This window comes from Gymnoscopelus braueri (assembly GCF_963280865.1).
Source record: "Gymnoscopelus braueri genome assembly, chromosome: 2".
NCBI classification, from domain to species: Eukaryota; Metazoa; Chordata; class Actinopteri; order Myctophiformes; family Myctophidae; genus Gymnoscopelus; species Gymnoscopelus braueri.
This window is the reverse complement of record NC_137604.1, coordinates 52167147-52181592: the sequence shown is the minus strand read 5'-3', so window position 1 is coordinate 52181592 and position 14446 is coordinate 52167147. Positions and strand designations below refer to the sequence as shown.

Here is a 14446-nt window from a genome sequence, read left to right as displayed (position 1 = left end):
ATTATCACGGCTCGAGCACCATGTCGGCATCACAAATATGGCCTTAACATGGTTCCAATCATACCTGTCTGATCGAACTTTCTCCGTTCAGTTAGGCAATTTCTCTTCACCCTAAGCCCCCCTCACATGTGGGGTCCCCCAGAGCATGTGAGCGGAGCGGAGCGCGAGCGACGCGATTTTGACGTGAGCGCGGAGCTGGTTTATAAAAAGGTTGGAGCGCTACTCAGAGCGAGGACCGCCTGCCGCTCCAAGCCGCCCCGGCGGGGGCCGCGCACTGAATGTTTGAGCATGCCCGGTCGCACGGACTCAGAGACACACAGACCTCCAGCAGTGCACAGCGCACCGAGATTTCATTAGAATTTCTACTTTCTTTGTCTTTTCTTTTTTTTACTGTTGAGCGACCCGGTTTGAGCGGAGCATAGAGCGAGAGGTGCGCAAATCAACGTGAGCGACGGAGCGACGGGGAGCGGAGCGCGGGTGGAGTCAACGTGAGCGAATAGCGAGCGTGAAACCAGCCCCCTGGAGCGCGACGGCATTTCCACCCGCTCCGTTCCGCTCACGTGCTCTCGGTCCCCCAGGGCTCTATACTGGGCCCCATCCTCTTTCTCCTGTATGCTGCCCCTTGGTTCTATCCTGTCCAAACACAACATTTCCTTTCACTGCTACGCCGATGATATTCAGCTATACCACTGAGCTACCCCACATATCCAATTCCAATAACTAATTTCAACCTCTACTTGACTTACAGGACATCAAAACCTGGATGGATAGTAACTTTTTAAATCTTAATAAAAACAAAACAGATTAATTATCTTTGATCAACACCTGGCCCTACCCCGGACACCCTTAACTCTAACATCAGCACATCTGCCAAAAATCTTGGCATAATCCTTGACAGCACTTTCAAGTTTGAGAAACAAATCAGCTCTGTTGTCAAGACCAGCTTTTTTCAACTCCGCCTCCTATAGCCAAGGTCAAGCCATATCTCCCCCCAAAACAGTTAGAACTTGCAACCCATGCTTTCATTTCATCCAGACTTGACTACTGCAATTCCCCTACATACCGGCATCGAACAGTCATCACTTAGAGTTAAACGACTGCAATTGGTCCAGAACGCTGCTGCTCGCCTGCTGACTGGCACTAAAGAACGTGCACACATAGCCCCTGTCTTGGCCTCACTTCACTGGCTCCCTGTTAATTTTAGAATAGATTTTAAGGTTCTCCTATTTGTTTTTAAATCTTTAAATGGGCTGGCCCCTCAGTATCTTTCTGAGCTCCTGGAACCCTACATCCCATCTAGAGCTCTGAGATCTGCTGACAAGCTACTGCTGGTCGAGCTCAAAACTAGGCCTGTTTCCATGTTGAAAGATTTTCACACAATAAAAAAAAGCTGAAATAGCAGATCTACAAGCTTACAACGGCGTCACTTTGTAACGCGTTGTAAGCTTGTAAATCAGCTATTTCAGCTTGTTTTACATGTATAAAAAAATATTAAATCAATAATTTCTTTGTATATTTAAGTTATTTGTCATATCTGCCCAGTGCAATTTTTGATTATGAAGCCTAAAAGGCTTCATATGTTCCAATGTTCACACAAATAAATCGTTAATCGCAATTATTTTAGTGACAATTAATCGTCAACTTAAATTTGTAACCGTGACAGCCCTACTCAAAACTAGCAAGAGAACCAGGGGCGCATGCGCATTTGCAGCCCCCAGGCTCTGGAACAGCCTGCCCTTCCATATTCGATCTGCTCAGTCTATCAATGTTTTTAAGTCCCTGCTTAACAACTCATTCACTGCCACTGACGTAATAAACGTAATTTAATTTTTTTACTTTTTTATTTAAAAAAAAAATGTTGACCCAAAGACCAAGGAGATATGATTTTTCAAAGATCTAGACTCCTATCCACTTCCTTGTTAACTTAAAACTTAAAAATTCTGTATCTCGGCTCCTGAGTACTTCTTTTTTTTCGATGAAAAATCTCTGGCAGTGGGCAAACGCGGCCAGCAATAATTGTGGCAGTGAATGAGTTGTTAAGTAAAAGTGACTTTTTTTGCATATACGTGTTTTGTGCTCATGTTGACACTTGCTTACATGTACAGTATATGTTTTGCTTTGTGTGTTGCTCTTGCTCTGTACAGCACTTTGGTCAATCTGGGTTGTTTTAAATGTGCTCTATAAATGAAGTTTGATTTGATTTGATTATCACATCCATTATCACACATTCCCTGAAAACTTTTGTTTGGTTTATTACTATCTATTCCCTGTTTGCTTGGTTGGTTCTATGGATTTGACATCCTGTCAAATCTGATATGTCAACTATGTTGGCTAATTATTATTATTATTATTATTATTATATAACAGTCATCCTGTTATGGATAATCAGGTATTTCAATCATGTTGTAGATTACAATTTTTATACTGCAATCGTGTTATTTGTAAATTATTTTACTTTTTATTGTGTTATACTTACTGTATACATAGGTAGAGGCCTCGTACAAGCCCTTTGGGCTTCTTTCCTCCTCCTGGCACTTTTCTTTTTTATATTCTGTGTTTTTTTGTATTGTTTTTACATTGTGCTAAATCAAATCAAATCAAATCAACCACTAACAGCTCCCCCCTGAGCGCTCATCATGATCATCAGGGTGAAACTGAAACTGAATTTAACCCACAGGATTAATAAAGGTCTACCTTTATACTGTCATAAGACACTCACTATAATTAGATGTACAAGTACAAGCTCACAACGCATTGCATCGCTACGCATTCTGAGCTTGTAGATCAGCTATTTTCAACGAGTGACACCGAAGTAATCAGGCTTCAGTGTCGGGACTGAGGCAATTAAAAGAAATATAAGAATCGCATTCCAAACTACCTAGGAATGTGGTTAAAATCTGATGCGCAAAAAAAAACTGTTTCCATGTGTTTTTCCGCTGTTTAGACTTGCTAAAACCAATCTGATTCCAATCTGGATAGGCCAAAAATCGGATTAGGGCTGCCATAGTCTGAAGAAAGCCTAGAGGCCTTTGCAGAGAGGGTGCGATTTTAATCGTTGCGTTCTTTTCGTTTGCCGCATGATTAAAACACATTGGATTTGTTGTGCAATGCTGTGCGGATCGGAAAATAAATCTCACTTTTCCAGCTGAAAAAAAAAAAAATTACCGAGCCCCCGATGTTTATTATTTTTTCTTTCCTTATCTTCCAAAATGGAAAGTGACAGCAGCAGTTCCAGTGAAAGATGAGTTTGCTATCCTCGTATGTCAAAACCAGAATAGAAAACGGGAGTATTGGACAGTGGTGGAAAAAGTACTCAAATGTTTTACTTAAGCAAAAGTCTGGCAATCAAAATAGAGAGTAAAAGTACAAAAGTATTGATATCAAAATGTACTTAAAGCTCCAAAAGTACAATTACTCATTGTGCAGAATGTCCCATTTAACAAGTTCAAAATGTATTAAAAATGTTTTGAAAATAGCAGATATACACACGCAGATGCGTCCCATCGCAACGCATTGTACAGTACTTGAGTAAATGTACTTTGTTACTTTACACCACTGCTATACTATGACTGGATATGAATGACTTGATAACATAGGCCTATTTGTAAATGCTATCAATTGTCTGCACTATTTTACCTGCCTCCTTAATTATACTGTATCTATTTTGTATTGCAGATACTTGAGCACTGGTGATTCTTTCACCACAATTATAACACACAATAACAGTTATGTATTTATTTGAGCTGTGTAGGTTGGACTGTGGACAGACGTACCTAGCTCTCCAAACAGCTCCACTCCCAGAGCAGCATAGATGAAGAACAGCAGCATGAAGAGGAGGCCCAGGTTCCCCACCTGTCAACACATACAAATGGCCAATCACTGATCAGCATTCAAGTCACATGCATAATGAGGTCATAGAGTCATATCACATCGTCAATAATAAAGACAAGCTTTGTATACCTTAGTTGGATTGTACAAACCCTAATGTTCAATGCTCCTGTACAGTAAAACCAGTGCTTCTCACACCTTTTCAAGTCAAGGACCCCTAAATTAATATGTATTTGGCTGCGGACCCCCATCTGAAAAATATTTTGTGCCAGGGAAACCCAGAAGAGAAGATTTGTGTTACAAAATTCGAAAGTATTCAAAAATGTCCAAAAATGTTTGAGATTTTTCAAAATGTACAAGCTTGCAGCACGGCAAGAAGTGATGCGCTGTGAGCTTGTAGATCTGCTATTTTTGAATAGCCAACGTATAAATGGATAAAGTGGTTATAATGATTGCGACGCTATGCTAACTCCTTTAGCTGGAACCCTCCCGAGGACCCCTGGGCGTCCCCGGACCCCACTTTGAGAACCAATGCTGTATACCTTGAGTTTAAATGAACCGGACTGATTAAATTGATTCAAATGAAAGTTGAAGCCTGTGTCGACCCTCTCCGACCCTCTCTGTCTGCCTGTTGTTGTGTGGCTGCTTTCAGGAGCTGGAGGTGGTCGTGGCAGATGGGTTTTGGCTGATACTGCAAGAGCAGCATAGATGAGATCAAGTAAAGTAAAGTACCAAAAGTAGAAATGCAGAATGTCCCATTTCAAAAGTTTTCTACATAAAAATCTTTTGAAAATAGCAGATCTACAAGCTCGCATTGTGAACTTGTAGATCGGCAATTTTCAAATGGACGAATAGGGCTGAAGTGGTTTTGTAATAATAATCAAAATCTACAAAGTAACTAGTCACTAAAGTTTTCAAATAATTGTGGTGGGGTAAAAGTACAATATTTGCCTCTGAGATGTAGTGGAGTAGAAGTAAAAGTACTGAAAATTGGAAATACTCCAGTAAAGTAAAGATACCTCAAAATTGTACTTAAGTACAGTACTTGAGTACATGTACTTAGTTACTTTACACCACTGCAATATGTTACAGTTTTTCACAATTGTTAACACACAAAAAGCGAAAATTCGGCACAATTTTCACAACCTTAACTTCATGTACCAATCGCTCGACCCAATTTGGCACTACTTCACACTCCCTTATCTGCATTAGACTCTGACTTTCCTTCTTTACACTCTGATGTCAATTACATTATCACCTTGTTGTCCAAACACTACACACAATGTTCAGCTGTTGCACACACTTCTCACATAAAATCTCAAAGCAACAATCTACAACACACCTTGTTGTCCAAACACTACACACAATGTTCAGTTGTTGCACACACTTCTCACGCAAAATCTCAAAGCATCAATCTATAACACCTAAATAGTCAAATCTCTAAACATTCAGGTCTGGTGAGCAATTTGCACCACCGGGCTGCTCCAGTGCGTGAGTGGTTCCAGGACCACCCACATTTTTTCGTTCTGTACCTTCGACCTTATTCTCCTTTCCTGAATCCCATTGAGGAGTTCTTTTGAGCTTGGAGGTGGAAGGTAAATGAACGGAACCCACAGAGCCGGGTCCCACTGCTCCAGGCCATGGAGGAGGCTTGTGGCGACGTCACTGTTATCCTTATCCTAGGGTGTGAATCTTCTGCTATCTCACGATTCGAATCGATTCCGATTCTTGGGGTAACGATTCTGTTTCTTTTACGATTTTTTCAAAACAAACGATTCTCGATTAGTAAAATATATATTTTTCCAATTCAAAATCGAAAAATGTCATTATACAAAAATCGTAAAAATCGATTGCAGCCCTACTGTTGAGGTCTGTCAGGGCTTCATGCGCCACTCGAGGCGTTTCTTCCAACGCTGCTTGGACAGGGAGAACATTGCCTATGATGTGGATGAGGCCCTCTGGCCAGACATGAACCGGAGGCATGATGGCTAAATCATGTAGAGAAAAAAAACATTTTTGGCTGTATATTTGTTTTGTTTTATGTTTGAAAAAAGTAGGCATTTTACAAAAGGAGAAATGGCTCATTCTCCAGAGTCATTGTCATTCATATGGTGTGTTCCATTTCTATGATTGTGTTTTCAATTTTGCCCTGCAGTGTGCTGTAAATGTTTGGTAGTGTGCAGCACATGCTTATTGTGTGTACTGTAATGAATGGTATGTGTGTGTCATTTGAAAATATGGCTGTGTGTACCAAATGAAAACATGAGTTCCATTTTGTGAACAGTTAAAAGATTTGATGGCAAAGAGTCATCTTGCAAAGGCAGTGTGGGGTTTAGCATTTTGTGTGTGAGGTTTTCAGTTTTGTGTGTGCAGTTTTGAGAAAGCCGTTATTGTTTTGAGAAACGTGTGTTAACAATTGTGAAAAACTGTAATAGTTATGTCCGACACACCCTGTGTTTGGGAGATTGCCACTAGTAGGCAGATGTGAGCTATATCAGCAGTGATTGTGTGGCCCTATAGTGTGATACGTTGCTACTAGACTGAGTGTTCAAATTAAGCCACACGAAGGCTATGAGGTCAGTGAGGTAGATTAGTTTGGGATCGGCAGTCGAGTATTAGAGGGGGGGCATCCACTTTAAATGTAAATTCTCTCTTACACCGGAATACTTGAGTCTAACACACGTGCTCCCGGGGTCTGTCTGACGCTTGAGATCCCGTGTCTCCAGACATCGGAAATGTTTTACGTTTTTTTGCCCCTCATACTTGGAACAATTTACTGGGTCTGCTCAAGTACAATTCCCTTGTTCCCTAACGCTGGTTAACTTTAATTGCACCTGTTGGAATTGATGTACTTTTATGTTGTGTGCGTGCATGTGTGTGTGTGTGTGTGTGTGTGTGTGTGTGTGTGTGTGTGTGTGTGTGTGTGTGTGTGTGTGTGTGTGTGTGTGTGTGTGTGTGTGTGTGTGTGTGTGTGTGTGTGTGTGTGTGTGTCCTGCAGCCACTGAGGCTGCAGGATTGGCTGATAAGTATGTACTTATTCATATAAAATACCAGCTCGATAAGCCTGTGTGCAGGACTCTAAAAGTTTGTGACAAATGGCCCTATATGGTAATTTATCAGTCAGAGTTGTGTGTCTGTTCATTGATGTTCAATTTTGTCTGAACTTGTACTCTGTTGTGGGTCTCCTGTGATGCTGCCTTGTTTTAGCAAGGCAAATTGGGTCGTGGCGCCAAAGTAATTCACAAACATGAAGCGAGCATGAGCATCTGGAGGGGAGGTTGCCATCATCGACAACCAGGGACTCCTGGCCCAGTCACGGACAGTCCCTCCAAACCGCCAATTGCCCCGGCTACGCAAGGCCAGCCGAGAGTCCTCTGTGCCCAGATACCGTTCCGTCTAGGTGGGTTTCTGACTTAGAGAGAGGCGTTCAGTCATATAAGCCTGCAGATGGTGGCGTCGCCCCATTGGCAAGGAGGACACCTTTCCTTTGTTGAGTGTCTCCCATGAGGCAAGAGCACTTCCAGTCCCTGAATTCAGGTCACACACAGAGGCTTGGGTCTTTGATGAGAGGATTCTTTTGGCTTTGGTCTGTGGTGCTTGAACTTTTCTGTTCACATTCTGTTATTCCCTCTCCGTCTGCATTCCGTTGAATTTGCTCCCTATAGGTTCAGTGGTTGCTGTGGGGATGGCTTGTGGCATTTAGCTTATTGTGTATTGAATGCCATTTTCTGGTGTACTGTGTGTCATCGTTCCTTTAAAAGGCCTTCTTGGAGCTAAGATGCTGGTTCTCTTCTCCCCGAGAAACATTATGGTTGATGTTTGTTTGTATTGCTGCACCACACAAGAATGCACTGACGAATGCGGTGACCGCAAACAACGAGGGGGGAGAGCGGTGTGCTTGATGACAACTCAACGGAGCAACAAGTGGCTACTTTTCTACAGTCCAAATGGATCATACTGGACTGTAACAACATCGAGGCATGCCATACCCTGCCCAGGAGAAACAACGACAAACCAGCTGTCATCATAAGGTTTGTCAACACAAAGCACAAGACCGCACTATTGAAGCAAGGGAGAAAGCTGAAAGGATCAAACGTCTTTCTGAACGAGCACTTAACCAAACACAACACTGATATATATATATATATGAATATATTTTTAAAGCAAACATTTTGAAATCAAATCTTTGCTTCTGGGGATTCTACAAATGTCTTCTAAAAAAACTTATGTTGTTATAATCAGTGGTTCTCAAACTTTTTCATGTCAAGGACCCCCAAAAGGATATGTATTTGGCCGCGGAACCCCATCTCAAAATATGTTGTTCCAGGGACCCCCCAGAAGCAAAAATTTCAGTAAAAAAAAATCAATTTAAAACAAAACATATGTATTCAAAGATTTGCACACATTTTCATGAGCTTGTAGATCTGCATTATTGAATAGCCCAAAGAAATCTAAAATGACACACACAGCTCTCTACCCTCCTCCTCCTCCTCCTCCTCCTTCAAACATGGATAAACCTGCCACCCATTACACATGTTACAGGAAAATTCAAGTCGCTCACTACAATACCAAACAGACATGGTACTGTAGCCAACCATGTGACAACTCAAGGCGTTCACAGCCTGTGATAGGCCAAGAGAACAGGTAAAGGGCTCCCTGGGGCATAGTGGAAGGCACTGAGCGGAACATCATTAGCTAAGTCACCTCACAGCACGCGCAACGGGGCCAGAGGGAATCCAATTCAACAGTTCCAGAGCATGCTCTTGGAACACGCCATTGTGGAATACCATTAGGTAGACAAATAAACGTGAACGGTTGAAGCGCAGAAAGAAAGAGAGAGAGAGAGAGAGAGAGAGAGAGAGAGAGAGAGAGAGAGAGAGAGAGAGAGAGAGAGAGAGAGAGAGAGAGAGAGAGAGAGATATTACCTTGGGGGGACTAGGTATCAACTGCAGGGGATGGGGGTGCTGGCAGAGCGAGAAGGAAAAGTACGACAGAGAAATTATGTAAAGAAAAAAGATAGGGAGAGATGGATGTACAGAGAGAGGGAGGTGTGTGTGTGTGTGTGTGTGTGTGTGTGTGTGTGTGTGTGTGTGTGTGTGTGTGTGTGTGTGTGTGTGTGTGTGTGTGTGTGTGTGTGTGTGTGTGTGTGTGCGTGCGTGTGTGTGTGAGAGAGAGATAGTGAGAGAGCGAGAGAGAATAAGAGAACGAGAGAGTGAGAGACAGAGCGAGAGAGAGTGAGAGAGCAAGCGAGAGAGAGTGAGAGAGAGAGAGGGCAAGAGAGTGAAAGAGCAGGAGAGAGAGCGAGAGAGAGAGAGAGAGAGAGAGAGAGAGAGAGAGAGAGAGAGAGAGAGAGAGAGAGAGAGAGAGAGAGAGTACAGAATATTTGGATAGCCTGGAGAAGATTCCCTGTTACTGTTCCAAATGTTGCATATTAACATTTCCCAGCAGACACTGAGACCCTGCATGGCTTTGCCAGAAGCACTTTGCAGCATTATAGCTTAAGCCTAACCTCTGTCTTTTGATCTGCGGAGCAGGGAGAATGAGTGTACACTACGGCAACGAGGGTGGAGAGGCATTTTTGTGCTGAGAAAGTAACAAAAGGGGTTGATCTGCCGTGCAGGCATTGGAACTGCAACTAGGCAACGGAAGCTGTTGAAAATAGACTGATTTCACTTTGGTCGCCATAGTGAATGAGCCTGTCAACCTTAGTTGAGTTTGCATACTCAATGGCCCCGATTCATAACGAGGGTCGTAAATATGGGGTAAATAAAGTTCGTAAAGGCCGGTCGTATTTTGGTAGTCACAAACGGACGTGCAATTCCCAAAGGGGTTCGTATATCACAGAGACGTGCGTACAACCAGTGCGTATGACCAGGTGTGATGATTACTCTGGAAGGCTGCGTCCAACAGCATCCAACTTTAACGTCACCGTGCTGAACCGTGCTAAACAGCGTTGCCATGTCCGCTTATTATAAGCGAATTTGGGCTTATTTTTCTGTAAAGTTGCTTGTAAATATTGGTAGCTGTGGGGACCGCGTTTTTTTGGGCTTGTTTCTAAAGTGTAGTTGGTTATTTGGGCTTGCTTCACAATTGTTCAATTGTTTTAACCGGTGGTTCTCAAATATTTTTATGACATGGACCCCCAAGTTAATATGTAGGCTAATTTATCCCTATAAGCCCCATCTGAAAATGTTTTGTGCCAGCTGGAGGCAGATTTGTGTTGTTAGAATGTTTAAAAAATCTTCCAAATATTGCACATTTTATTACAAGATTTTTTTTTAATATAGCAGATCTACAAGCTCACAACGGTTTAATTAAAGTGCTTATAATGGCCTAAGTGCCAGTTGCTTCTTTTGGGCTTGTTTTCCTAGACCTGGTTGCTTATTTCTCTCACAAAATCTGGCAACGCTGATGAAAGTTTGAAGTTCAACTCCGCCTCGTCTAAAGATAACAGATGCGGCTTCGCATCGCCTTGACAACTTACTGTTCTGTCTGGAAGCGGATCACGTAATAAATGCTCTCATGTGTAATGAGAATAAATAAGTTTACAAGGTTTAACCCCATTACCAAATAAAAGGCTAATAAAACGTGGAAAGGATATATATAAGCCTTTTCTAATGAACATTGCGGACTTTTACCAAGGTAAAAAGATGATGAAATCCAGCATACAAGTGGAACGCTGCTATCCGATTATGGACCAGAGCTTATTGATTAATTATTGATTAAATTAGTGCATTTTTGATTAATATATCACTGTCCTACGTCGGAATGGGGAATATTAGATCTGTTGTGTGTGGTGTTCATGTGATCAAAATACAGTAGAGTAGCCTACAGTAGACTATTAGCCTACAAATTAATACTGCAGCACGGACAGAGGTGCGTCAGTCCCTCCGCAGTTTCATTAAGGCATCATAGCCTATTTTCATTATTACGTGACACTTTGGCTGAGAGGGACGGGGACCTAATAATTCAACTCTAAATGCAACTGATAGCCTAGAAAATAAATAAAAAGCGGTGGAATCTACATCATGTCTATATGATGCATACTGTAGGCTACAAGCAATATATAGTTTGACATTTTAAAAAAAAATGTTATATATATGTGTTGACAAATGTTGGACATATATATATTTTATTTGAGGTTTGCCACTGTTGTAATTGATTTTGGCATGAAGAATAAAGCATTCTAAAGACATACGCACATTTCAGCCCTGGTAAGACAGCCTCAAGGCTGACCTGAGAACGTGCGCACCTGACGCACAAAACACAGACCAAAAAACTTTTATGAAAAGATGGCGGCAGTGGCAGTGGGTGGTTTGGTAGGCTCCACTCATCTGCAAACTTTTTTTAACAACGCTGCCCTTAAATTCATCTGCCAAATTTGTATGATATTTTTGGGGTTTTTTAGTAAGCCACTGCACTATTCTGTTTTGAAATGGTGCGGTAAAAACAAGAGAAAACATAATCTTCACAATGCCGGTTTGTACCTCCTTGTCTGTGGCCTCTTACTGCTGGTGCCTGTCCTATCCACCTGTGACACACCGGGTACTGAGGCTAAAGAGCAACACCGTGAGGACCACACCAGTGATCCACTTGGCATTCTATCAGTAAAAACACAACTGCATTTTTTTGGACATGGCTACGTTGTCGTCTTTGAACGGGTTCTCAAGGATGGCCGCGCCCAGATCATCAAGCCATCACACAAACCTTCAACGAGGCGATTGAGCAGCAGTTGGCACACAGCCAAAATGCTATTACTACTGTTGATGTTATCAGGGGACGTTCAACGTAACCCTGGGCCCTTTCCACAAGAAGCGGGCGGCTATGCAATGAAGCAAGACACCATCCTGCAGGTGCAGTTTGAATCATCTCCAGTGACCGAACTCTTCCAGCCTTTCGCTGGAGTCAACTCACCAGGCGTTCGGGAATCCACGAGTGTCGCGGTGCCAGCTGGGCTTGTGCAGTGGCCGACGTTACATCGCGGAGGAGCGGCGGAGAACACCGTTCAGTGTCGTCCAGCACGCACTGCTGTCTTGGCAGCAGTGGAGTGTGATCAGCCCCGGGTCGTTGCAATTGGCACTCGGGTGAGTCCTGAGGCTGCTTATGCTTTGTCGACAACAACAGACAGTACTCACGATGACCCGTCTGGGACAGTAGTCCAATGTAAACAAAGACGAAGCCCCGCGGGGGGCAAACAACTGTCACGTGACTCTCGTCATCGCGCAACACTAAAACAGAGACAGTTCAAGTTCTTTCAAACTGTAAATCATGCACAAGTCATTTGGAATCCATACTCAAAACCTAAAGGATTATTGGGGGGTCATTTAAATATCAGAAGCCTTTTACCAAAAATAGATCAGATAAAGAAATTGCTCATGGAGTCTAATTTGGATTTTTTGTGTATATCTGAGAGTTGGTTGAACTGCAATGTCTCTACTGACAGAGTTAACATATCTGGATACTCATGCTATAGGAAAGATAGAATCACAGGTAAAGTAGGATGGGGGGGTGTTCTAATTTACATTAGGGAGCATTTTAAATGTGTAGAACTTGAACTGAATGTAAACTTGGAGTGTTTGGGACTTAATGTAATACTTTCCCCAAATATGAATTTTAATATAGTTGTGCTTTATAACCCTCCATCTCATAATGTTGATCTGTATAATGAACTCAAGAGTCTTCTTTCTGCTTGTGATAAATGCAATGAGACCATATTTTTTGGTGACTATAATGTGAACTGGATGGATAAAAGGGGTAAAACTAAACTGAAATCTGTTATGGAGAAATTCAAATATAAACAGCTGATAGATAAACCGACTCGCATTGCTAGAAAGAGTGAAACTCTTATTGATCTGATTTTCACAAATAGGCCAGAGAGAGCAATAAAAACATATAATCTTATTACTGGACTCTCAGATCATAATATGATATTAATTGTAAGAAAACTAACAGGAAAACGTTTAGTTCATTATAACAAAACAGAAAATAAAATTTCAACGACAGGAATTCCTAGGACAAACTTAGCGAACTTTGAACATGATCTAATGGAAGTCAACTGGGAAAAGGTAACTAGAGAGTCAGATTTAAATAACAGTGTAGATAATTTCACCACAATAATGGGCAATTTGATAAGTAAATACACAAAAACTTGGAAAAGCAGACCAAAGAAATATTCTCTCCCATGGTTTAATAATGATATTCTCCAGCTCACTAAAAAGAGAGATTTTGCCCTTAAAAGGTCTTTAGTAACAAAAAACAACACTGACCACTTCCTCTTCACTGGTCTGAGGAATAAAGTAGTATCTGAGCTAAGAAAGGCTAGGAGTAACTACTTCCTCAGGCTTATTGAAGAGGCCAATGGCAGCAGTTCTAAACTATGGCAGCATATCAACAGATTAACAGACTCCAGCAAGCACAAGCACCCTAAAATCAATAGTCTAAAAGTAGACAATAACATCATTGATAACAATGAGTCTATGGCAAATGTTTTCAACAATTTCTTTATTGAGTCTGTACAGGAGTTGGCTAGCAAGTTTAAATTTAGGGAGTTATCTTCTGAGGAGCCTGACAATGTCCACTCAGATGATTTCCAAATCAAAGAGGTACCTAGTGATACAGTAAAAAAATGTATCGCGAATATGAGTAACTCAATGTCAAAGGATATCCATAGTCTATACTCTGAATTAATTAAGAAAAATCTGAACTGTCTGCTGGAGCCTATTACATATTTAGTTAATTTATCAATAAAAACAAATGTGTTTCCAGAGAGCTGGAAAACGGCAATAATTGCCCCGATTTATAAGTCAGGAGACAAGGATATGGCAAGTAACTATAGGCCTATTGCTATCCTTCCTGTTGTCTCGAAGATATTGGAGAAGATTGTTGCTTCACAACTAACAGAATATCTAGAGTCTAACCAATTACTGCATCCACAGCAGTTTGGATTTAGACCTAAATATTCCACAGAGACGGCTAATTGCTATTTGCTTGACAAGGTCAGGGGTCTATTGGTGGAGGGACATGTCGTAGGGACAGTGTTCTTGGACCTGAAAAAGGCCTTTGACACTGTCAACCACAGAGTCCTACTGTCTAAGTTGAAGCACTTCCAAATGTCTGCAGAAGCCTTACAGTGGTTTGAGTCATATCTAGAAGGGAGACAACAGTGTGTCAGGGTCAATGGGGAGAAATCACGATTGCTTCCTAACAGCATGGGAGTGCCCCAAGGATCGGTACTTGGACCACTGTTGTTTACAATGTACATTAACGACCTTCCAAAAACCTGTCCAGGTGTTAGCTGCCAGATGTATGCAGATGATACTGTCATCTATGTGTCCGCTAAAACAGCCAGCCTGGCAGCTGCGCACCTGACACAGGAATTGCAGAACATTTCAAAGTGGCTTGAGTTGTCACAATTAACCTTAAATGTCAAGAAAACAGTCTCAATGTGCATCTCAATACGTAACAGGCCTGTTACAGATGCCTTTGAGGTACAAATCCAAAATGAAATTATTGCTGAAACGAGTGAAATAAAATATTTGGGAATTATTTTGGATAAACACTTAAAATTCGACAGACAGGTAAAGCATATATGCAAGAAGGTTAAACCGAACTTAAACTG

At 41.7% G+C, this 14446-nt stretch overlaps 1 protein-coding gene across 1 annotated transcript in view; it reads right to left on the bottom strand.

The window, feature by feature from the left end:
* Nucleotides 1-14446, bottom strand: part of LOC308096237 (voltage-dependent T-type calcium channel subunit alpha-1I-like) — a gene marked incomplete at its 5' end in the record, with an annotated part of 278135 nt that overhangs the window by 30115 nt on the left and 233574 nt on the right. The window contains one exon of the mRNA XM_080443588.1: nucleotides 3774-3852. Coding sequence (XP_080299714.1) covers nucleotides 3774-3852 — 79 coding nt within the window. The remainder of the gene's footprint in view (nucleotides 1-3773; nucleotides 3853-14446) is intronic.